Source organism: Haliotis rufescens, unplaced genomic scaffold (assembly GCF_023055435.1).
Source record: "Haliotis rufescens isolate VD_foot unplaced genomic scaffold, xgHalRufe1.0.p SCAF_13, whole genome shotgun sequence".
NCBI lineage: Eukaryota > Metazoa > Mollusca > Gastropoda > Lepetellida > Haliotidae > Haliotis > Haliotis rufescens.
This window is the reverse complement of record NW_025963813.1, coordinates 15,708,095-15,735,480: the sequence shown is the minus strand read 5'-3', so window position 1 is coordinate 15,735,480 and position 27,386 is coordinate 15,708,095. Positions and strand designations below refer to the sequence as shown.

At 41.4% G+C, this 27,386-nt stretch overlaps 1 protein-coding gene across 7 annotated transcripts; it reads left to right on the top strand.

Moving 5' to 3' along the window:
- LOC124116385 (arylsulfatase J-like) lies at nt 1-26,960 on the top strand. Of its 7 annotated transcripts, none has more exons than XM_048394233.1 (16): nt 1-184; nt 7,687-7,783; nt 8,760-8,980; nt 14,357-14,468; nt 14,916-14,967; nt 15,780-15,883; nt 16,140-16,243; nt 18,655-18,746; nt 18,976-19,077; nt 19,722-19,785; nt 21,007-21,104; nt 21,854-21,990; nt 23,143-23,210; nt 23,558-23,687; nt 23,935-24,077; nt 26,189-26,960. In XM_048394233.1, the coding sequence occupies exons 3-16, from the start codon at nt 8,854-8,856 to the stop codon at nt 26,359-26,361; spliced, it is 1,506 nt and encodes a 501-aa protein (XP_048250190.1). In that variant the 5' UTR covers nt 1-184; nt 7,687-7,783; nt 8,760-8,853; the 3' UTR covers nt 26,362-26,960. The 7 variants fall into 7 exon arrangements, with proteins under 7 accessions (XP_048250190.1, XP_048250186.1, XP_048250187.1 ...); XM_048394229.1 differs by having other exon boundaries at nt 8,729-8,980; XM_048394230.1 differs by lacking the exon at nt 1-184 and adding an exon at nt 1,031-1,118 and having other exon boundaries at nt 8,729-8,980.
- The last annotated feature ends 426 nt before the right edge of the window (nt 26,961-27,386 follow it).

Genomic DNA, 27,386 nt, shown 5'->3' with positions numbered 1-27,386 from the left:
ATGGGTTCATTGAAGTGTGAACGATTTAAAAGCGCTGGTTAAACTGTGTGAACCTCCGAGCTTGCTGCTTCTCGGCCTAGAATGCACAGAGAAAGTCGGCCAACTCAGAAACCGGAATAGTAGATTTCTAATTCCGTCTACGCGGATATTTTTTATCGTCTCCGATGACCAATCGATAAAACAGGTAAGCAAGTTGTTGGTGTGTTTTTAAAAAATTTAAGTTTCTTTCCTTATCTTTTTATGTGTTATGGTTTCTCAAAATCTTAGATTTTTTTCCCGATACGATAGTAAATCGGGTTTTAGTTTGGGATTGATCAGTGCTCTGTGTCAGCGGCCACATCTGAGCAGGGTACCACGTTGTTTTCATTGTGGCTAGATTCCTCTCATTTCCGAAAACAAGGCATCAAGGTCAATATCGCTCAATAAATCAATTTCGTTCACCTCAGTTATTTTACAGAATTAATTTTCTTCACATGCGTTATTAGTATTGAAAGATAGCCATTCCATATCCAAATCACCACAAGGACAATCCATTTTGTTTCATGATCATGTAGCAGCTAGACGACATCAATCACCAGAACCAAAGCATTTATTTATTTATAAGTCAGATGAAATGTTACAAGACCAGGCAAAAATACTAAATTAATTATATTGCTGATAAATGCAGGTATTAAAAAGGAAATAGAAAAACGAGTTAATCGTAAACACCGATCGAGAGTTTGGGGAAACCCCGGAAAGTAATTCCGGCAAAAGTTCACACGATCAATTTCACAAAACATTGTTCACATCGTGTGAACTGTTTTTTGTCCGTTCACAAATATCAGATGACGTGACTACCCCTTCCGCCAATCAGCATGAAAGAAACAGTGTAAACTTCAAAATATGAAATCATTTAAAAATGAAATGGCATTACGAAACATGTCTAAATCTTATAATGGAACATGCGTCACTCCCATAACGTGACAGACACTTTGTTTAAAGGCATCCAGATGAAATCACTCCCACTTCATTTTACACACTCCACGTTTTAGACAAACCAAAATGGCGCTACCCATCAGTGAAAAACAAACTGACCAAACACTTCCCCGCTACAAGGGCGGGGAAGAATAACTGAGAAGGTAATGTTCCTATATTTTATTATAAGCTGGATTTCCCAACAATAGACACATACATGAACTAATTGCATTTATACCTATGACTATGTGCATGGTACAACAGCTATGCATGCTATTAATACGAGGTATAAAGTATGAGGTTTCTTGTCCAAGGAATATCATGAACACAGGGCATTATATCTTGTAAAAAAATAGGGGATCATGAAATAAAAATGTTACTACCAAGTATTAGAAAAAAGATAAGTGCTGACGATAAACATCCTATGCGAGAACGTTTATGTCTGTAAAACCTAAGACCAGAATACATATGATAGTTTGCACGTGTCTCACGCAGAGGCGCAATACATGCGCTGGGTGTCATTCCTGATTTTGACACTTTCATCTCTGTTGATCATTATTTCTGTCAATCTTATAGATTCTGTTCATCAGATCATTGAGGTGTAATTTACTTGATTTCATTCGATGTGTGTGTATGAACTATCGATTAGCAGAGTGTCGAGTGTTGGTACCAACAAATCCAAAATATTGACGATCGACCCCATGAAGGGCCTCCAAGTTCAACGACAAGAGCACAGGATAAATCCGAAACCAGGCTCCACGAAATCGAGCTCAAACAGCGAATCAAACTGCTGCAAACTTTATTCAGGATACTGGAGTACGAGTCACGGATCAGACGATTAGAAATCATCTCTTCATGCAGCTCATCACCATGCTCGACGGCCACGTGTTGTGCCGCCCCTTACTAATCGTCACAGTACCAACAGACGTCAATTGTGTACGCAACGTCGACACTGGGTTAATGGTCGCTAGTCACGGGTCATGTTTTCAGACGAGTTCCGATTCACTTTGCACTTCCTTGATAGGCGTGGTCATGTCTCGCAACGTTGAAATGAACCTGAGGTGAGGTTTAATTGGGTTTAACGTCGCGTCCGAGATTATTGCACTTATATAGCGACGTGCATGTACGTGTGTGTGTTTGTGTGGCTGCTTGTACTAGTCCGGACTGATGCCGATTTATAGTGCTAGCCCACTTAGATACCGTGCCGCAGTTTAACATGAATACCCCACTCAGACACAGTATACTGACTCCGAGCCGACCAGTCCTTTTAGCCCTTTAATGCCGAGCGCCAGACAGGGTAACAACAAGTACCATCTTTTAACGTATTTTGGTATGACGCGGCCGGTGATCGAACCCCGGACCTTCCGCTCTCCGGGCGGACGCTCTACCACTAGACCACGGAGGCGGTCTGAAATGAACCTGAAACCTCATGATTTGGCGGTGGATCGGTTATGGTGTAGGGTGGCATCACTATGGCCGACCGAACCCCACTCCATATTGTGCAAGGAAGGGTCACTGGACAGTACTATCGTGACAACATACTGACACCCTTTGTTGTCCCGTTTGCAAGGCGTGTGGGTCGACGTTTTGTCTTTCGGGATACCAACACTCGTGCTCACCGTGCACGAGTCGTCAATTCTCACCTCCAGCAGCACAACATCCATTGAATGCCAAGGTCAGCAATGGCGCAGACATTTTCTCAATTGAAAACGTCCAGCTAGTGAGAGGCTTTATAGGCCGCCGACCACGTTGGCTGAAGTTGGCCAGGGGATGGATGCAAGAGGAGTGGGACAGACATCCCTAAATATCGCCATTGGGATACACACGGATTATGCCTCGTCGAGCGAATGAATGTTTGATAAATCATGGCGGTAGTAATGCACTAATGATCCAAAAACGTCAACTTTGAAATTTCTCATCTTACCCCTGTCGTCCTGGCGGTCGACCGGTTGTAATATATTCCCAATTCGTTCATTATTTTCATACAATTATTACTAGAAACTAATATCACCTATAAGTTTAAGTTATTTCCGAGTATCCCCAATGTTTTGCAGAGTATATATATTATTAACACCCTATTTGATTATGTGTGCTATGTAATATATTTGTCTGTCTATATATAATCACGCTTCAGCCCATATGTAATGTACGTCATACAAGATTGGGAACACCGACAATTTGCATCATATCTCAATGACTACAAAGACAACCAGAACACATTGGGTAATTTCAGATACTGTGGCATTTAATTGGTGAATCTGATTGCCACCAGTAAATAAATCAAATAATAACCGTTTGTTGAATGGAAAATGGGATGGGCCTCTTTGAAAAGTCACATGCCATTACACCCATGCCATTACACCCAGTTCCTGTATCTGATACCCGTCAGATTGCCATGACTATTGTGATGAAAACTGATGTCCCCCCCCCCCCCCCCCCCTCCCCACACACACACACAATGACTGACCTTCCGCTAAACCTATTACATTTACGGACCGTCGCATCATTGGCGGTGATGACTCTCTGATGTCAGGCTGTCACAACGATGTCACGATCATCAGCCCTTGAATTCCATGTGGGTCTGCCTCAACGTGGTCGGTCCTGTACTCGTCCTGTCGCCCAAAAAACGTTCCCATAGACGATGAATCACTGATGGTGACCTCTGACGGCGTCTTTCGACCTCTCTCATGGCTGCACCATCCTGAAACCATGCAACCGTCCGCCCAAATTCAACAGCACTGAGGCGACTTCGTAACATGATGTCTCCATAACTTAACATTGACAAATTTCTGCTTCCTCAACTTTTAAACTTGTGTGTGCAGTGACTGCACGAGAATCATGTAGCGCACGTGGATGGTTTGATTTGGGTGGCATACACCATCACGTGACAATGGACACGTCTTCTGTCATTTTGATTGTCGCCAAAACGCAACCAATATGGATTCCTATGGGGTTTCAATTGCATGCCTGCTCACCTTACCTCTGCAGTGTTCCAACCACTAGACATCATATCACTGCATTACTGTACGGTCAATTTTACTTTTATTGAAATATATACTGAATAGTGAGAGTTCCCATATTTGTTTCCCCAAGTACTTCATGGGTAAAACTGGTATGTCGGGCTTAACCGAGGGAATATATAGACAGACAACCATGTCGCCTACTGTATGAAAGGATAAATCATCTTGACATACACCCACTTTATCCCGACATTCAACTTAGCCTGAAATATATCCATTTCATATAGATTATTAACCACACTTAAATCACTTTAAGATGAAGAATAAGACCTACTTTGACTGTTTTTAGTCTTTTTTATATTATGGTTATATGTACTTGCATAGCTTTATGAAAAGTCGTACAAAGAGAGATATATTGTTGTGTCAGTACCCGAGCTCAAACAAATTAAATGGTAGACTATTAATGATACATACCAATAGAAGCCAAGAGTCATTTCAGACGCATTGATGATACCAGGATCAAGAAATTTGATAGTCATCTTTCTGACAGCAGTTCTTTTCCGGAATCACAAAAAGAACCACAACATGTTTTACAGCGATTTGTGGTCTTTACACCACTATCCACTACATGGCGACCGTGAGCTGACCACAGTATCGCCAGAAATGAGGTGCCGGAAACAGACTCCATTAAATCAGACATAGACCGCAAGTTCTTGAATTTGAAATTTGCAAACAAGAGAATTGAAGCCTTAAATGTAAGCACCTTTCTCAAACAAAAATCAGTCTCCCAGAATGTCCCACAATGTTTCAATTTTCAGGCACCACCAGCAATGTTATTTTCCTATACGAACTCTATTTCATCTTGATTGTTCAATTATGGGAACGTGTTAGAGAACGTGGACTTGGCAGCTCATGATGTAAATTCCACCACTTGTGGATGCCAAGACTCATAATTCTGCTACCGACCTGTAGGCCCCACAATCACAGGTGTCTATTGTATTATTGACAATTGTCGTCAGTTATTCAAATGTAACCAAAATATCGTGAGCAGTCGCCTACCAAATGCGATCGCAAGCTATAAATAATGATGGATGCTGTGAAAGCATTTGCCAAAAAATTGGCCAGAAAGAGAAGATGAACCTGTTGAATGTCTTTCAAAGGGTTTAAGTCCGTGCGTTATGTCACTGGTAGAATGCACAAGCTGAACAAGAGCAAACAGAATTGTTGTAAACCCATTCCGTCCAGGTTGTCTGTCACCCTTAGCTGTCTGGCTGTCCTACATGAAAGATGTGTAGTTGTTCCCACCGACAAGGTGCCAAAAGACATAACCATTATCTGTAAGTATCACGTCATTAATTGTTTGCTCAATGAACTTGGTATATGTGACATTTCAAATAATGCTACGTACATGTACAAGGTCTGAATGGTAACTGGGGAAGAACGATGTGTCAGTGCTATCGACTTGACTCATGAAAACATGTTCATTCCTCTTTTGTACTCGATTCCAAAGCTCCATACATTCCATACAAAGGGGGATATTTTATTGATTCCAGCAAATGTACCACCAAATCCCTATCATAAAGACTAACCACAATCCCTAGTGCAATCAAGGAATGACTTTCTCAAGCTAATATTCACAGAAAGAACTTGAGACAAGCAGAATTAATACCACATGGATTCTAAAAAAATGCAAGGATTTGCTTGAAATTTGTAATCTCAGAAAATATTTTATGTCTACAATTTAACATTTTGAAAGCTTCACATGCGTTGTGTAGCCTTGATCGAACAACATTTGAGCGAGAGTCGCATGGCGCTCTTTGGGATCTTCTCAGGTCGATTGAACCTCAAAATTTGTGAAATGTAACACCAAAGGCTGACGTTGTTGAAATATTACTCGACATAAAAAGAAAGTTGACTATTGGAAACTTGAAGTCATCCCTCATACAGTTTTGTGGAAAGTGTTTTATCACTGTGAATGGTTGTGCATACATATATAGATGAAACGGACAAAGGGATCTCACTGTTTCCTCTATTTCCAATTCAGGTGGGTATATCAGGAAGTTGACTATTTGATGGTCATTGTTTGTGTGTTTGTTGTTTAACGCCGCACTCAGAAATATTCCAGCTGTATGACGGTGGTATGTAAATAATCGAGTCTGGACATGACAATCCAGTGATTGACATCATGAGCATTGATCCACGCAATTGGGATACGATTACATGCATCAACCAAATCAGCAAGCCTGACCACCCGATCCGGTTCGTCGCCTCTTACGACAAGCATAGTCGCTTTTTACCCCAGGATTGAAGGATATCAGATGAACTATATACCTGAATCTTAAACTTCTTGGCCAAATTTCCTTGTTTTGATTTTGCCAATTCGAGCACAATTTCCGACTCATATGCATAAAGAAAGGGGAGACAACACACACACACACACACACACACACACACACACACACACACACACACACACACACACACACACACACACACACACACACACACACACACACACTTATAGGGTCAGACATCCCCTGTGTCTTTCACAATGACTCGTCCTTCGAAAAAAACATAAAAACTTTATCATGTATAAAAATGTTATTCACGATTCTAACAATTACTTACAGGCACTGCATTTGTTACAATTCATACAATTCCACATCATGAGTGAGGAATGTCATTTACAGTCCAAATATGACATTCATGACACATGTCATCAACAATTTTACCCCGCCACGTACCTGGATGACAGCTTTAAGCCTTCGTCTCATCCCTCCATTCCCAGAGCTGCCTTCAATTGGGGAAGAATCTGTACCGATGGGTCCAGTGCCTGTACTTAACCACCACCCCCCACCCCCACCCATCCCCCACCCAAAAAAAAAAAAAAAAAAAATTATAATAAAAATAAATAAATAATAAAAAGAAAAGAAAAGAAAGTGAAAGTAGTTGGTTTCATGCGTCCCAAAAGAAAGGCACTTCTCATTTTGTTACTTCCAAGCTCATTGATATCCCAAAACGTTGGTCTATTTGCACGAAAAGAGACACCCAGTGCTGGAATAACATGTCTAGAAACGTGCCATACATCGTGTTTAGGTTGGAACACAGAGACTGTTCATATGCATGAGACAAAATGGACAGAAAGGGTCTTTCTGAGGACGTGCTTAGATCAACATGCACGTTTTTAATGTGAAACATGCATTGTTGGGTACTGAAGGTACTCATGGAAGTGAAAGGTAGCAACAACAACCACCCGCCAGTTCTTTGAGTGACACGGAATAAACCACATACAGCTGGAATGTTGCTGAATGCGGCGTCAAACAACAGACAAACAAACCAAACTGGTGAAAGTCCAGAGATCTCTATGCGTTCACTCTGCATGTTTCACCATTGTGGTTTTCAAGAGAAATGGCAACATTTATGGAAATTCATAAAATATATTACCGATATTCACAAAGGGAAGATGCATGAATAGCATTACGCTCTGTGTAGATCTACAGCGCATGACATTTAATTTTACACGGACTAATAATGAAAGTCACAGGTGGTGCAACTATCATTTGTTGGATATGATCAGCGAAGCCTGCGTACATTGAGGTATATACGTACTGTACTTTATCGTGTAGACTGTTGTGTTTGACACTGCTAGTTATTGTCAATAGTGATATTCACTGCCTGAACAGTGCGCCTGTGTTAGTTTCACGGTCTCAACAGTGTCTGCGACAGTTTCGTCTTGTTAACAGTGTCTGTGATAGTTTCATCTTCTCAACAGTGTATCTGAGAGAGCTTCACCTTGTTAACAGTGTGCCTGTGGCCAAGATGTGTAATTGTTCCCACTGACAAGGTGCCAAAAGACATAACCATTATCTGTAAGTATCACGTCATTAATTGTTTGCTCAATGAACTTGGTATATGTGACATTTCAAATAATGCTACGTACATGTACAAGGTCTGAATGGTAACTGGGGAAGAACGATGTGTCAGTGCTATCGACTTGACTCATGAAAACATGTTCATTCCTCTTTTGTACTCGATTCCAAAGCTCCATACATTCCATACAAAGGGGGATATTTTATTGATTCCAGCAAATGTACCACCAAATCCCTATCATAAAGACTAACCACAATCCCTAGTGCAATCAAGGAATGACTTTCTCAAGCTAATATTCACAGAAAGAACTTGAGACAAGCAGAATTAATACCACATGGATTCTAAAAAAATGCAAGGATTTGCTTGAAATTTGTAATCTCAGAAAATATTTTATGTCTACAATTTAACATTTTGAAAGCTTCACATGCGTTGTGTAGCCTTGATCGAACAACCTTTGAGCGAGAGTCGCATGGCGCTCTTTGGGATCTTCTTAGGTCGATTGAACCTCAAAATTTGTGATCACCGATATTCAGATGCGTTCACTCTGCATGTTTCACCATTGTGGTTTTCAAGAGAAATGGCAATATTTATTGTAATTCATAAAAAAAAACCTCACTGATATTCACAAAAGGAAGATGCATGAATAGCATTACGCTCTGTGTAGATCTACAGCGCATGACATTTAATTTTACACGGACTAATAATGAAAGTCACAGGTGGTGCAACTATCATTTGTTGGATATGATCAACGAAGCCTGCGTACATTGAGGTATATACGTACTGTACTTTATCGTGTAGACTGTTGTGTTTGACACTGCTAGTTCTTGTCAATAGTGATATTCACTGCCTGAACAGTGCGCCTGTGTTAGTTTTACGGTCTCAACAGTGTCTGCGACAGTTTCGTCTTGTTAACAGTGTCTGTGATAGTTTCATCTTCTCAACAGTGTATCTGAGAGAGCTTCACCTTGTTAACAGTGTGCCTGTGGCAACGTGTCATCAGCGTGTTCACAATCACCGCATCGACAGTGCCAGGAAGAGCCAGTGTGTGTGAAGGGTTTGTCTGGCGGACATGGCGATGTGGCTAAGTGAGATCTACACCTGTATGTGGGTGTTCAGCCAGGTGTCACTATCAGCTGCAGCTGGGAGAGAGAATAACGGCAGACCCAACATTGTCCTCATTCTTGCTGATGATTTAGGTGAGTATGTGTCTACCGACGTTAACCCCGTGTCTGAGTACTATGTCCACGTTACCTCGTGTGCAGACAATGTGCTCACGTGACACCGCGTGTGGGTAACATGCAAACGTGACTGCTTGATCAGGTAACATGGCCATGTGACCCCGTGTGTTGGTAACACGCCCGCGTGACCCGTGTGTAGTTAAAATGCAAACGTGATCAGGTAACATGTCCACATGACCCCGTGTGTTGGTAACACGCCTTCGTGACCCGTGTGTAGTTAAAATGCAAATGTCACCGCGTGATCAGGTAACATGGCCACATGAACCCGTGTGTTGGTAACACGCCTGCGTGACCCGTGTGTAGGTAAAATGCAAACGTGACCGCGTGATTAGGTAACATGGCCACGTGACCCCGTGTGTTGGTAACACGCCCGCGTGACCCGTGTGTAGGTAAAATGGAAACGTGACCGCGTGATTAGGTAACATGGCCACGTGACCCCGTGTGTTGGTAGCACGCCCACGTGACCTGTGTGCAGGTAACATGCCCACGTTACCTCGTGTTTAGGAAACATGCTCAAGTGACTGCATGTGTATAGGTAACTAGCCCACGAGACCCATTGTGTTGGCATTATGCAAACAACAAACACATTTGACGATGTTATCAATACACTGTCTCCTGTAGATACAATTGAATTAGTGGCAGGCTCAAGTCAATATACATATGTCCGTAACTTTTAGTTGAATTTGTTTTGTTTGTTGTTTAGCGCTGCACTCAGCAATATTCCAGCAATATGACGGCGGTCTGTAAAATAATCGAGTCTGGACCAGACAATCCAGTGATTGACATCATGAGCATCGATCCACGCAATTTGGATCGATGACATGCATCAACCAAGTCAGCGAGCCTGACCACCCTTTTCCATTAGTCGCCTTTCGACAAGCATAGTCGCCTTTTACGTCAAGTATGAGTTGCTGAAGACCCATTCTTTAGTTAAGATTTATTAGTTAGTAGAAAGGTTATATGACCTTGTTGCGATTTTAACTAATTCGCTTATTACGATATTTACATAATATATTATATGTTGGAATATTATTAATGCTTTATACTTTAGTGTTTTACACCTTAACAATTCATTCCGTAGGTCTGAAGGGGCGGTCGGGTAGCCTAGTGGTTTAAAACGTTCGCTCGTCACCCCCAAGACCCGGGTTCGATTCCCGACATGTGTGAAGCCCATTTCTTGTGTCCCCCGCCGTGATATTGCTGGAATATTGCTAAAAGCGGCGTAAAAACATACCCACTCACTCACCATAGGTCTGTAACATTAAGTTTGCTTTCTCTCAGTTTAACCTCCGCTTATTGTCACACTGCATGCTTTTGACTGACAGCACTCCTTGCTCTAGCGCGCCCTGGCCCAGTCTATTGTCCCGTTTATAGGCCAAGCTGACCAAAGTTACAACCTCAACGTTTATATATTACATTTTATACATCAGTTGCTACTTTCACCTCACAAGGAAAAACAAAATTTATTCTCTACGGTGGCCCATAAGGGACATGGGGTCTGTTTTTCAATATTTTGATATTTCACTTACTTTTATGGTAACCTTTTGCAGATTAACACAATTTGTCATACAAATATGTGATAAATCATGTATAAAAACAACCGAAAACATGGAAAATGTACTTTCAAGTAGCTATAGAATCGCTGAAAAGTGAAGCGAAAATGTCACAAACTACAATGAAAATGTCAAAAACAAAAACGAAAAGGTCAAAAACTAAAATGAAAATATAAAAAAAACCCACGAAAATGTCAAAAACAAAAGCGAAAATGTCAAAAACTAAAATTGAATAAACAGAAAACTATTTCCACCGCGGTTTTGGATTTGGACGTGAAGACATTTATTCACACTAAGGTTGGTTGATCTTTTATTTTATGACGTTGTATATATGGATGATTTCTAATTATTGCAATTAGAAATAATATATATTGTGGGATGCTTTCTTGATTTGATTAGAAACATAATGCATCTTGAAAATATTTATAGTTCTTGATGAACTCACAGTTCAATAAGTCATTATTATCTGTATAAAAACATATTAAATTCAAAACCTAAATATATATAAGCTAAGTAATATATGTTAAACCCCTCTGTACAGTAATGGAACGTAAATGTATGTCTGTATGTATGTATGACTGATTGATATATCTTGGTAAGTGCAGGTGTATGAGTGTTGTATGTCTGATATGAGTGGTTGTTGTACCATATATTTTTATTTACATTTTTTTCCCCAAAGGATATCTCTGTATATATAGTATTCTGCATATATATTTCCTTATTATGCATATTTGTCAGTGCCAATGTTCGCCGTGTGCGCATTGTTCACAGTTATTACCAGTACAGATTTCACCTATCTGGTATGTAATGTAATGTCAACTTAGATAATTTAGAAATATTTTATCCTCCATGATTTGTGATACTTCCTAAAGTTGCATACAGCATGTTCATTATCACTATATTATTATATTAATATATTTTGTATCTGTATTGATGTAGTACAGATACGCTCAGTACTAGATGATGTAAAGTAAGAGCTATTCATTTAATAAAAGTGATATGTATATTTAAAATATTCAAAGAGTACCTGTAACAGATTGTTTATATTGATTAAATTCTATGTTATATTCGCTTATGTTGTTATTTTATTGTTTCAGGCTGACGTACACATGTGTCAATACAATTCATAATAAAACGTCATCAGCCTCACCCCCGACAGCTGTTTGTGATTATTTGGGCTCGTATAACGCCTACAATGCAATCGGCCAACACAAGAACGGTTACAGATATGGCATAAATACATTATCTTTTGTAGGCTGACACACAACTGAATATATAACCACTATATTATCTCATGTAGGCTGACACACAACTAAATATATTATCTCATGTAGGCTGACACACAACTGAATATATTACCACTATATTATCTCATGTAGGCTGACACACAAGTAAATATATTACCACTATATTATGTCCTGTAGGCTGACACACAACTGAATATATTACCACTATTTTAACTCCTGTAGGCTGACACACAACTGAAAATATTACCACTATATTATCTCCTTTAGGCTGACGCACAACTGAATATATTACCACTATATTATCTCATGTAGGCTGACACACAACTGAATATATCACCACTATATTATCTCATGTAGGCTGAAACACAAGTGAATATCATACCACTATTTTGTCTCATGTAGGCTGACACACAACTGAATACATTACCACTATAATATCTCCCGTAGGCTGAAACACAACTGAATATATTGCCACTATATTATCTCATGTAGGCTGACACACAACTGAAAATATCACCACTATATTATCTCCTGTAGGCCGACACACACTGAATATATTATCACTATATTATCTCCTGTAGGCCGACACGCAACTGAATATATTATCACCATATTATCTCCTGTAGGCTGACACGCAAGTGAATACATCACCACTATATTATCTCATGTAGGCTGACACACAACTGAATATATTACCACTATATTATCTCCTGTAGGCTGACACACAACTGAATATATTACAACTATATTATCTCCTGTAGGCTGACACACAAGTGAATATATTATCACTATATTATCTCCTGTAGGCTGACACACAACTGAATATATTACCACTATATTATCTCATGTAGGCCGACACACAACTGAATATATCATCACTATGTTATCTCCTGTAGGCTGACACACAAGTGAATACATTACCACTATATTATCTCCTGTAGGCTGACACACAACTGAATATATTACCACTATATTGTCTCATGTAGGCTGACACATACGTGAATATATTACCACTATATTATCTCCTGTAGGCTGAAACACAACTGAATATATTGCCACTATATTATCTCATGTAGGCTGACACACAACTGAAAATATCACCACTATATTATCTCCTGTAGGCCGACACACACTGAATATATTATCACTATATTATCTCCTGTAGGCCGACACGCAACTGAATATATTATCACCATATTATCTCCTGTAGGCTGACACACAAGTGAATACATCACCACTATATTATCTCATGTAGGCTGACACACAACTGAATATATTACCACTATATTATCTCCTGTATGCTGACACACAACTGAATATATTACAACTATATTATCTCCTGTAGGCTGACACACAAGTGAATATATTATCACTATATTATCTCCTGTAGGCTGACACACAACTGAATATATTACCACTATATTATCTCATGTAGGCCGACACACAACTGAATATATCATCACTATGTTATCTCCTGTAGGCTGACACACAACTGAATATATTACCACTATATTATCTCCTGTATGCTGACACACAACTGAATATATTACAACTATATTATCTCCTGTAGGCTGACACACAAGTGAATATATTATCACTATATTATCTCCTGTAGGCTGACACACAACTGAATATATTACCACTATATTATCTCATGTAGGCCGACACACAACTGAATATATTACCACTATATTGTCTCATGTAGGCTGAAACACAAGTGAATATATCACAATTATATTATCTCATGTAGGCTGAAACACAGCTGAATATATTACCACTATTTTGTTTCATGTAGGCTGAAACACAACTGAATATATTACCACTATATTATCTCCCGTAGGCTGAAACACAGCTGAATATATTACCACTATATTATCTCATGTAGGCTGACGCACAACTGAATATATTACCACTCTATTATCTCATGTAGGCTGACACACAACTGAATATGTTACCACTATATTGTCTCATGTAGGCTGACACACAACTAAATATAGTATCTCATGTAGGCTGACACACAACAAAATATATTTTCTCCTGTAGGCTAACACACAACTGAATATATTACCACTATATTCTCTGTAGGCTAACACACAACTGAATATATTACCACTATATTATATCATGTAGACTGACACACAACTGAATATATTACCACTATATTATCTCATGTAGGCTGACACACAACTGAATATATTACCACTATATTCTCTCCTGTAGGCTAACATACAACTGAATATATTACCACTATATTATCTCCTGTAGGCTAACACAGAACTGAACATATTACCACTATATTATCTCCTGTAGGCCGACACACAAGTGAATATATCACCACTATATTATCTCCTGTAGGCTGACACAAGTGAATATATTACCACTATATTATCTCCTGTAGGCTGACACACAACTGAATATATTGCTACTATATTATCTCATGTAGGCCGACACACAAGTGAATATATTATAGCCATATTATCTCCTGTAGGCCAGACACACAACTGAATATATTTCCACTATATTATATCCTGTAGGCTGGAACGACGTTGGCTACCACAATCCCGACATGAAGACCCCCAACATCGACCGCCTGGCAGCGCAAGGTATCAAGTTGAACCAGTCCTACACACAGTCTATATGCACACCGTGAGTACAGTGACATAGTGATCTGGGTTTAACGCCACTTTTAACATTATTCAGGCCATACCATAGCGGTGGAAAAACCAGAAGTAACCAAAGTTCACAGTGGGTTTGTGGATTCGAACCCTTGTCCTCGACGTGTCGAGCAACGTGAAAACTGTGTATTGTTTGTTCATTTTAATGTGGATCGATAAGGGGGAGAACCCTATGTATGTTTTTTAATGAATACATTATGCTTCTCATTTGTGGGTGAGCAAACTCCGAGTTAAAAAGCGTACCGTAGAATAAGTAAAAGCGACAAATCCCGTTTTATATTCTGAGAAATCTATGTAAATAGAAGAGTCGATTGTACGATGCTGGCTAAGTCATGAGCATGTGTTTGTGAATCACTTGTCTCAAAATTCTGATTAACTGGTGATCTGACACTGATTACAAGACATACTCTGTTTCCAGCACAAGATCAGCTCTGATGACAGGCAGATACCCTTTTAAGACGGGAATGCAAGTACGATACATTTTATAGTCAGTTTTATTCACAAACACGATTATTATAAACAAAATATCATTTCGAGGAACAGGAAAATTATAACGTATAATATCTAACATCTAGTTTCTGAAATCAACATATTTTACAGAAAAGAAACAGTTGTTAAATTATCTTAAAAAACAAAAGGAAGCCAAGAGATTTGCATGAGCTAGTATTGGATATGTTTCTTTCAGGTTCTGTATCGCAGACTGAAGATATTTATACCTCTGTAGTTCGTTGCCATGTACAGCTTAATCATAACTACTTGATCACCACTGTAAAATAATGACAGCTGCCTGTGTTTCACCACTGCAAAGTAATGACAGCTCCCTGAGTTTCACCGTGGACATCTCCCTGTGTTTCGTCACTGTAAAATAATGACCGCTGCCTGTGTTTCCCCACTGTAAAATATTGACAGCTCTCTGTGTTTCGCCACTGTAAAATAGTGACAGCTCCATGTGTTTCGCTACTGTAAAATAGTGACAGCTCCATGTGTTTCGCCAATGTATAAAATAGTGACAGCTCGACGTGTTTCACCAATGTTAAATAATGACAGCTCCTTGTCTTTCGCAATGTAAAATGATGTCAGCTCCCTGTGTTTCACTACTGCAAAATAATGACAGCTCGCAGTGTTTCTCCACTGTAATGTAATGACAGCTCCTTGTGTTTCACCACTGTAAAATGATGACAGCCCCTTGTATTTCATCACTGTAAAATAATGACAGCTCCCCCACTGTAAACTAATGACAGCTCCGTATGTTTCACTACTGTAAAATTATGCTGTCTTGCAGCACGGCGTGCTGCTGTCGAATGACAATGCCTGTCTCCCCACACAACACCAGCTGCTGAGCGAGGATCTCCGACACCATGGCTACTCCACTCACCTGGTCGGCAAGTAAGACACGTGACTAACAAGTGCCCCTTACTGGTAATCTGATCAAAATCCATTCTAAGCCATTATTTATCAGTTCCACAAAGAACCTCTGAGCAGTAAAGAGCCTTCTGGTCTACAATCTAGGTTTCGTCAGTTTCGTAAATGTTCAAAATAATTTTCGTTTCGTCTTGCAATGTTTCGTTTCGGCGCAACATGTTGAGGTCTGACACGATTACTGCACGCTCGTCCTCTATCACGGAACTCGCTCTTTCCTCAGATGGCACCTGGGGTTCTGCAAGTGGGCGTGTACTCCCACCTACCGTGGGTTTGACACCTTCTTCGGGTACTACTCAGGGGCCCTCGACTACTACACCAAAACATGTGAGTTGCATCATGTCAGTAATTATACATGTATGTGAGTTCCACAATGTGACTTATATGTGAGTCCCACCATGTGAGTTCTTATACATGTATGTGAGTTCAACAATGTGACTTATATGTGAGTTGCACCATGTGAGTTATTATGCATGTATGTGAGTTCCACAATGTGACTTATATGTGAGTTGCACCATGTGAGTAATATGTGAGTTGCACCATGTGACTTATATGTGAGTTGCATCATGTGACTTATATGTGAGTTGCACCATGTGAGTTGTTATATATGTATGTGAGTCCACAATCAGACTTATGTATGAGTTGCACCATGTGACTTATATGTGAGTTGCACCATGTGACTTATATGTGAGTTGCTCTATGTGAGTTATATGCGAGTTGCACCATGTGAGTTGTTATACATGTATGTGAGTTCCACAATCAGACTCATATGTGAGTTGCACCATGTGACTTATATGTGAGTTGCAGATTTATCATTCGTAAGTGAAGTTAACTGCCTTATTGTGACGACACAACAGATTTATCATTCGTAAGTGTAGTTAACTGCCTGATTGTGACGACACAACAGATTTATCATTCGTAAGTGAAGTTAACTGCCGGATTGTGACGACACAACAGATTTATCATTCGTAAGTGTAGTTAACTGCCTGATCGCGACGACACAACAGATTTATCATTCGTAAGTGTAGTTAACTGCCTGATTGTGACGACACAGGTGATTTATCATTCGTAAGTGAAGTTAACTGCCTGATTGTGACGACACAACATATTTATCATTGTAAGTGTAGTTAACTGCCTGATTGTGACGACACAACAGATTAATCATTGTAAGTGAAGTTAACTGCCTGATTGTGTCGACACAACAGATTAATCATTGTAATTTTAGTTAACTGCCTGATTGTGACGACACAACAGATTTATCATTTATTGGTACAGTGTACTGCCTGACTGTGACGACACAACAGCTTTAACATTCGTAGGTGCAGTGTCCTGCCTGATTGTGACGACACAACAGATTTAACATTCGTAAGTGTAGTTACTTCCTGATTGTGACGACACAACAGATTTAACATTCGTAAGTGTAGTTACTGCCTGATTGCGACGACACAACAGATTTATCATGTATTGGTACAGTGTACTGCCTGACTGTGACGACACAACAGATTTAACATTCGTAAGTGTAGTTAACTGCCTGATTGCGACGACACAACAGATTTATCATGTATTGGTACAGTGTACTGCCTGACTGTGACGACACAACATATTTAACCTTCGTAAGTGTAGTGAATGCCTGATTGTGACGACACAACATATTTAACCTTCGTAAGTGTAGTTAATGCCTGATTGTGACGACATAACATATTTAACCTTCGTAAGTGTAGTGAATGCCTGATTGTGACGACACAACATATTTAACCTTCGTAAGTGTAGTTAATGCCTGATTGTGACGACATAACATATTTAACCTTCGTAAGTGTAGTGAATGCCTGATTGTGACGACACAACAGATTTAACATTCGTAAGTGTAGTTAACTGCCTGATTGTGACGACACAACAGATTTATCATTGTAAGTGTAGTTAACTGCCTGATTGTGACGACACAGGAGATTTATCATTGTAAGTGAAGTTAACTGCTTGATTGTGACGACACAACAGATTTATCATTCGTAAGTGAAGTTAACTGCCTGATTGTGACGACACAACAGATTAATCATTGTAATTGTAGTTAACTGCCTGATTGTGACGACACAGGTGATTTATCATTGTAAGTGAAGTTAACTGCCTGATTGTGACGACACAACAGATTTATCATTCGTAAGTGTAGTTAACTGCCTGATCGCGACGACACAACAGATTTATCATTCGTAAGTGTAGTTGACTGCCTGATTGCGACGACACAACATATTTATCATGTATTGGTACAGTGTACTGCCTGACTGTGACGACACAACAGCTTTAACATTCGTAGGTGCAGTGTCCTGCCTGATTGTGACGACACAACAGATTTAACATTCGTAAGTGTAGTTACTGCCTGATTGTGACGACACAACAGATTTAACATTCGTAAGTGTAGTTACTGCCTGATTGTGACGACACAACAGATTTAACATTCGTAAGTGTAGTTACTGCCTGATTGTGACGACACAACAGATTTAACATTCGTAAGTGTAGTGAATGCCTGATTGTGACGACACAACAGATTTAACATTCGTAAGTGTAGTTACTTCCTGATTGTGACGACACAACAGATTTAACATTCGTAAGTGTAGTTACTGCCTGATTGTTACGACACAACAGATTGGCCCACTGAGAAGGAAATATTTTATTGAAGAATCATTTTGACGCGCCAATTTAAAAGGGGATTGTTTCTTAAATGATGCAAAACGTGTTTGCTGCAGATGCATCCGACTACACCGGGCACCCCTACCTGGATCTGCGTGACGACATCTACCCTGCCTGGACGTATTCCTATAACACCTCCTACTCCACAGTAGCTGCACTCTTTAGATACTTTAATCCGACAAGGCCGATTATATTATATTTCACTGTTGTTTAAATTAATTTTAATATTTGAATTATTCGAAAATATTCGCTGATTAATCGAATGAATGTAATGTTTAATTTAATGTTTGATGGAAACCAGTTCTAATGCATTCACTTATTAAAAATGACTTGACTCAGATTTAAAAGGATGACACATATTTGAACTTCTCTTTCAGCACATGTTCACAGGTCGGGCCACTGATGTGATTAATCAACACAATACTTCAACACCTCTATTCCTGTATCTCTCTCTTCAAAACCCGCATTTCCCCCTGCAGGTAGGAGTGTGTCACACCTAGAAATATGCAGTTGAACTGTAAATGTAAAATGGTCAATGGTAATGGGACACGAAGCCCTAAATACGGAAAAGACATTCAGATCGTTTCCCTTCATGTGTTTTCTGTTCATGTATACAAAAGCCAAGAGATCATACGAACAGCGAATACACCTAGGAGGTGCACCATTGTATGTTCAGAAGTAATCTTGTATTTACAATTTTCACTGTCAGCTTGATATCATCACATGTGCACTTTGTTCTGTGCATTTGCAACTTGATTCTGATTGGTGTGTGAGTGAGTGTGTGTGTGTGTGTGTGTGTGTGTGTGTGTGTGTGTGTGTGTGTGTGTGTGTGTGTGTGTGTGTGTGTGTGTGTGCGCGTGTGTGTATGCATGTCTGTGTCTGTGTGTGTGCAAGTGTGTGTATGTGCATGTGAGTAAGTGTGCATATGCGTGAGTGTTTGTGTGTGTGTTTGTGTGTCTGTGTGCAAGTGCGTGTGTGGATAAGGTATGTGTCTGTGCGTGTGTTTGTGCGTGTGTGCAAGTGTGTGTATGTGTTTGTGTTTGTGTGCGTGTATGTTTTATGCTGTTCAAAACAGCGTTTAACAAACATCACTTACTCACTTGATTCTGTATTTTCCGTACAGGTGCCGGAGAAGTACACGAATATGTACCCGGATGTAGTGAACGAGAGAAGACGGACCTATTGTGGTAGGACGTACACACCCCAAACACACACACACACACACACACACACACACACACACACACACACACACACACACACACACACACACACACACACACACACACACAAACAGATATACTGTTGTGAACAAGAGAAGACGAACATATTGTAGTAGGACGTATATATACACCACACACACACAGATATACTGTTGTGAACGAGAGAAGACGGACATATTGTGGTAGGACGTGCATACACACCACCCATAAAGAGATATACTGTTGTGAACGAGAGAAGACGGACATATTGTGGTAGGACGTGCATACACACCACCCATAAAGAGATATACTGTTGTGAACGAGAGAAGACGGACATATTGTGGTAGGACGTGCATACACACCACCCACAAAGAGATATACTGTTGTGAACGAGAGAAGACGGACATATTGTGGTAGGACGTGCATACACACCACCCATAAAGAGATATACTGTTGTGAACGAGAGAAGACGGACATATTGTGGTATGACGTGCATACACACCACCCATATAGAGATATACTGTTGTGAACGAGAGAAGACGGACGTATTGTGGTAGGACGTGCATACACACCACCCATAAAGAGATATACTGTTGTGAACGAGAGAAGACGGACATATTGTGGTAGGACGTGCATACACACCACCCATATAGAGATATACTGTTGTGAACGAGAGAAGACGGACGTATTGTGGTAGGACGTATATACACACCACACACACAGATATACTGTAGTTAACGAGAGTAGACGGACGTATTGTGGTAGGACGTATATACACACCACACACACATATATACTGTAGTTAACGAGAGTAGACGGACGTATTGTGGTAGGACGTATATACACATCACACACAGATATTCTGTACACACATCACACACACAGATACACTGTAGTGAACGTTAGAAGACGGACCTATTGTGGTAGGACGTACATACACACCACACACACGGATATACTGTAGTGAACGAGACAAGACGGACCTATTGTGGTAGGACGTATATACACACCACACACACGGATATACTGTAGTGAACGAGACAAGACGGACCTATTGTGGTAGGACGTATATACACATCACAAACACAGATATTCTGTTGTGAACGTTAGAAGACGGACCTATTGTGGTAGGACGTGTACACACACAACACTTAGGTACACACAGTAAGGCTATTTCCTCAACAGTGATACATTTCCCTTGTGTAGGAATGGTGTCGGCGCTGGATGAAGGCATTGGGAACGTCACGGCGGCGTTGGAGGAGCGAGGCATGATGGACAACACTCTCATACTGTTCTTATCTGATGTAAGTTGAAGACGCTGGGTTGAAGATGTAGCATTGCATAAAAAATTGATAGTTTGATGTTGGAGACTTTCATGGGTCCCATGATTTGAACATATTTGTGTATGCTACTCTAATTATCTCCCAGCAAAAACATTTAAAAAAAAATTCATCACTGTTTAAAACATGATAAAAACGTCAAATTACAACCGTATTTTTATTTCTCGATTTCCTAACCACTCCAACTTAAATTGACAGTTATCCTTAATGAAAACAAAACAGCGCCCCAAGTCTTCAAAACCTCGCGGTCTTTTTTGGTTTTGCAAATTCACGAACGGCGTTGCTGATCGCCAGGACAGATTGCAACACAACGTGTAAGTGAGTGAGTTGGGTTTAACGCTTTTAACAGTATTCCAGTTATATCACGGCGTGTCAGCTTAATGTGGGAGGAAAGCCCGAAGTGATGCCGGTCTCAGACGTTTACCACTTAGGTGAAACCCACGAGCACGGGTATGGTGCTGACAGCAATTAACAAAACGAACAACTTAAAAATTGAAATGCCTCAAAAATGCACAATCGGAATAGAATTAGTATGCAGAGAAAATAATAACAGTTTTGGGCGAGGGTGGTTGTGAGGGTAAGTTGGAGATGGGTAACAAGATATATGTGTATGTGGACGAACATCTGGAGGAATTGCCTGTTTTTTCCAGAGATTTAAAGATACAAAAATACCAGTCGTTAATTTCTTTTCATTTTTACGTTTGCTTTTACAGAATGGACCTGACATGGGTTTCCATGGCAATAGTTTTCCTCTGAGGGGAGCAAAGTTCTCAATCTGGGAGGGTGGTCACCGATCGGTCGGTTTTCTGCACGGCGCGGGGCTGCAGAAGACGGGAGTCACATATGACGGGTCAGTTGAAGGGGTGGAGTGGGGTGGTTGTTGTGGAGGAAGACTATGACGGGTCTGTTGATGGGGCGGAGTGGGGTGGTTGTTGTGGAGGAAGACTATGACGGGTCAGTTGAAGGGGTGGAGTGGGGTGGTTGTTGTGGAGGAAGACTATGACGGGTCTGTTGATGGGGCGGAGTGGGGTGGTTGTTGTGGAGGAAGACTATGACGGGTCTGTTGATGGGGTGGAGTGGGGTGGTTGTTGTGGAGGAAGACTATGACGGGTCTGTTGATGGGGTGGAGTGGGGTGGTTGTTGTGGAGGAAGACTATGACGGGTCTGTTGATGGGGTGGAGTGGGGTGGTTGTTGTGGAGGAAGACTATGACGGGTCTGTTGATGGGGTGGAGTGGGGTAGTTGTTGTGGAGGGAGACTATGACGGGTCTGTTGATGGGGTGGAATGGGGTGGAGTGGGGTGCTTGTTGTGGAGGAAGACTATGACGGGTCTGTTGATGGGGCGGAGTGGGGTGGTTGTTGTAGAGAAAGACTATGACAGGTCTGTTGATGGGGTGGAGAGGGGTGGTTTTTGTGGAGGGAGACTATGACGGCTCTGTTGATGGGGTGGAGTGGGGTAGTTGTTGTGGAGGGAGACTATGACGGCTCTGTTGATGGGGTGGAGTGGGGTGGTTGTTGTGGAGGGAGACTATGACGGCTCTGTTGATGGGGTGGAGTGGGGTGGTTGTTGTGGAGGGAGACTATGACGGCTCTGTTGATGGGGTGGAGTGGGGTGGTTGTTGTAGAGAAAGACTATGACGGCTCTGTTGATGGGGTGGAGAGGGGTGGTTGTTGTGGAGGGAGACTATGGCGGCTCTGTTGATGGGGTGGAGTGGGGTGGAGTGGGTTGGTTGTTGTTGAGGAAGACTATGACGGGTCTGTTGATAGGGTGGAGTGGGTTGGTTGTTGTGGAGGGAGACTATGACGGCTCTGTTGATGGGGTGGAATGGGGTGGTTGTTGTGGAAGTAGACTATGACACGTCAGTTTGAAGGAGCGCGGGGTCGTTTCTGAAGACGTCAGTATTGCAGCTTGGTGCACGTACTTTAAGATCTACTTACTATAGTCGTAGAGTAAGATCTGTTGAAGGAGGTCGATGTCGTTACTGGAGACGTCTCTGTTGCAGGTTGGTGCACGTCGTGGACTGGCGGCCGACTCTGATGGCGGCGGCGGGAGGAGGTAAAGTGGCGCCAGGTGAGGCAGACTGAGTGTATACACAGAGACTCAACACGATATTCAGATATACGATGTCTTGCACGACTGTATAATGTTCCATGGGAGATATTTGGTAGGGCATGACAATCTCACACACTTTACAAACGGCAGGTGACATAAATGTACCGCTTATTTGTTCTTCGTAAAGGAACGGAGACCCATATCACAGCGTTTCTTTGATGTACAAGGCTCGTACCAGCAAGAACACTTTCACTTGACATTCCCTTTTGAGAGTTTATTATTGTTCCAAGAATGGAAAACAACTTTTGTATTTCTGATTGTTTGTTCTATTATGATTGGTCACCATGACAACAATATTGTTACAGAAGCTGATATCGATGGGATGAACCTCTGGGAAAACATTCGGACTGGATCACTTTCCCCGAGAACAGAGTTTGTCTACAATCTGGACGATGTTCAGGACGACTTTTTTAATGTTGGTAACGCGGCGTTGAGGTGAGGGGAGTTTATCTGAGAGTCACTGAGTCAATACAAATACAGAGTTGCGAACCATGAGCTCGGACAGAATGCTGGCGAACCATAAATACCTTGGTGATAATCTGTGGTCTGAACGAATGAACCAGCCCAAGCGACAATCCATCTAACTGTATATTTCTTCACCATTATCTATTTTCATTATGAAATACAATAACTCGCCTTTGTTTCCATGGGAACTACCACGTACAAATCTCTGTTGTTTTAGAGATGGCGACTACAAACTCATCCTCGGTTATTCGGGGTCATATAATGATTGGTACACGCCTCAAAATAACACAGAAGACGAACCACTGCATTTGGGATGTTATATTGCGGGGGACCACCCAGAACAGCTGTATAACCTGAGAGGTAAGAAGGCTTGACACGGATCAGATGTATGACCTGAGAGGTATGAAGACTTAACACAGAGCAGCTGTATAATCTGAGAGGTAAGAAGGCTTGACACGGACCAGATGTATGACCTGAGAGGTATGAAGACTTAACACAGAGCAGCTGTATAATCTGAGAGGTAAGAAGGCTTGACACAGAGCAGCTGTATAATCTGAGAGGTAAAAAGGCTTGACACGGAGCAGATGATTAAAATGAGACTCTCTGAGGTATGAAGACTTAACACAGAGCAGCTGTATAACCTGAGAGGTAAAAAGGCTTGACACAGAGCAGCTGTATAACCTGAGAGGTAAGAAGGTTTGACACAGCATCTGTATAACCTGAGAGATAAGAAGGCTTAACACAACAGCTGTATAACCTGAAAGGTGAGAATGCTTGATAGAACAGCTGTATAACCTGACGGGTGAGAAGGCTTGACACAGCAGTTGTATAACGTGAGAGGTAAGAAGGCTTGACACAGAGCAGCTGTATAACCTGACAGGTGAGAAGGTTTGACACAGCATCTGTATAACCTGAGAGATAAGAAGGCTTAACACAACAGCTGTATAACCTGACAGGTAAGAAGCCTTGACACAGCAGCTACATAACATGGGAGGCAAGAAGGCTTGACACAGAGCAGTTGTATTACCTGAGAGGTAAGAAGTCTTAATACAGGAGCTGTATAACCTGACAGGTGAGAATGCTTTACACAACAGCTGTTTAACCTGACAGGTGAGAATGCTTGACACAACAGCTGTTTAACCTGACAGGTAAGAAGACTTGACACAGCGGCTTTCCCTAAGAGGTAAGAAGGCCTAACACACAGCAGCTTTATAACTTGAGAGAGAGAGGTAAGAAGGCTTGGCACACAACAGCTGTATAGCCTGACAGGTGAGAAGGCTTGACACAGCAATTGTATAACGTGAGAGGTGAGAAGGCTTGACACAGATCAGCTGTATAACCTGACAGGTGAGAAGGTTTGACACAGTATCTGTATAACCTGAGTGATAAGAAGGCTTAACACAACAGCTGTATAACCTGACAGGTAAGAAGGCTTGACACAGCAGCTACATAACCTGGGAGGCAAGAAGGCTTGACACAGAGCAGTTGTATTACCTTAGAGGTAAGAAGTCTTAATACAGGAGCTGTATAACCTGACAGGTAAGAAGGCTTAACACAACAGCTGTCTACCTGACAGGTAAGAAGGCTTGACACAGCAGCTACATAACATGGGAGGCAAGAAAGCTTGACACAGAGCAGTTGTATTACCTGAGAGGTAAGAAGTCTTAATACAGGAGCTGTATAACCTGAGAGGTAAGAAGGCTTAACACAGCAGCTGTATAACCTGACAGGTGAGAATGCTTGACACAACAGCTGTTTAACCTGACAGGAAAGAAGACTTGACACAGCGGCTTTACCTGAGAGGTAAGAAGGCCTAACACACAACAGCTGTATAACTTGAGAGGGAGAGGTAAGAAGGCTTGGCACACAACAGCTGTATAGCCTGACAGGTGGGAAGGCTTAAAACAGAGCAGCTGTTTAGCCTGAGAAGTAAGAAGGCTTAACACAGAACAGCTGTAGAAGCTAGAGGGTAGGTAGGCTTAAGCACCCTTACACACCACTCTTGAAGGGGTAAACTGAGAGAGCTTAAGACCTATGGGTGACGTGCTATACATGTAAATGAGGGTCATTAGACTCTGGACGTTTTGTCTTTCGCAAACAATTCTAGATGTTTTTGTGACAGATACCTTTGTATTGCATATCCATTTCACTTATTGTACAGTGTTTACGCTCGACATATATCCCTTCAGGTGATGTGCCTAAATAGTGTTGACAGCGAATAAGAAATAAACTAAAGTGAAGACGTCTTAAAAGAAGATTTACCACATGTATTTTCTGAAAAATACCGTCTAATATTTTACACTTTTCACACAGATTTTAACATAAAGTCCTTGATCCCTGAACAGACTTTTACATTGTCACGCCCTTCACCAGCGCCAGGAGCGCCTATCTGATTAGTACCCAGCTACTGTGTACCACATTTCTTTCAAGTCTGAAACCTGACTCTCTCTTGAATCGTGCTGTTGTTTCAGAGGACCCCACAGAGCGGAGGAACATAGCGCTGCAGGAGCCCGAGGTGGTCGCTAAGCTGAAACTCAAGATTAATCAGTACCGAAAAATGATGGTCCCTGCACAAACAAGACAATGTTCACCATCAGCTGAACCAGTTCTCCACGGCGGTGTGTGGTCCCCAGGGTGGTGCTAATATCCCCATGCCCCCTAGACTCTTCTTATGTCCTGTCCCTCGATACATATAGTCCCTGATGTCCTTTGCTAGCCCCGATAGCTCTCGATGTCCCTTGCTAGCCCCGATTGCCCACGATAGCGCCTGATGGCCCTTGCTTGCCCCTGATGGTCCTTGCTCGTCTTGCCAGCCCCGATAGCCCCAGATGGTTCATGCTTGCCCCAGATCACCCATGCTAGCCCCACAAGACCCTTGTTTGACCCAGATGTCCCTTGCTAGCCCGAGATGGCCGTTGCTACCCCCGTTAGCCCAAGGTGGCCCTTGCTAGTTTTTGAAGACGTACGTTCTTGGCGTCATCTGATTTCCCAGATGTCTTCTCCTGGCGGCCCCGAAGATGCTGCTCATTATGCCCTCTGACAAGTGTGGGCCATCTGTTTACCGAGACGAAGTTGTATTTCTAGACTGGGAATGCGTAGCTAGCGTTCTTTATGTCGCAGTCCAATGGACTTAAACAGATACCCTGAATAAAATACATTGGCACTTTTTTATCAATAAAAAGGATACACCAACATAGAGCGTGAGTGAGTGAGTGAGTGAGTAACTGCGTGACCAGTAGGTTACGTCATCTGATACTGAGTGTGACTCGGAGGAGGAGGAGTGGGGGCTAGCTGACAATATGTAGTCATGGCAACACCATGGAAATGCATAGCGCTGACGATGTTGCTATGTGTGGATTCGGGAGAGTCAACGATGTTTCAAGCTGCAGTCCTTCAACGCGCGGGCTAATTTGATGTGTTTATAATAGGTTATGAAATGTATCGTTCATATGGTTCAAAACAAATGTGGTGCTAACCTCTATTCCAAATGTACATACGGAAAAGTTCACAACCTTTGTCAGAGTACATTACAGCAGCTATTAAATGACACTGTTGACGTAATAAGTTTTATTTCTGGTGTTAACTAAGGATGCGCATATAACCTTTATGACACACCTTAAAATGAAAACATCACTTCTTTATCGCCTCATTCCATGGAAATATAACCTT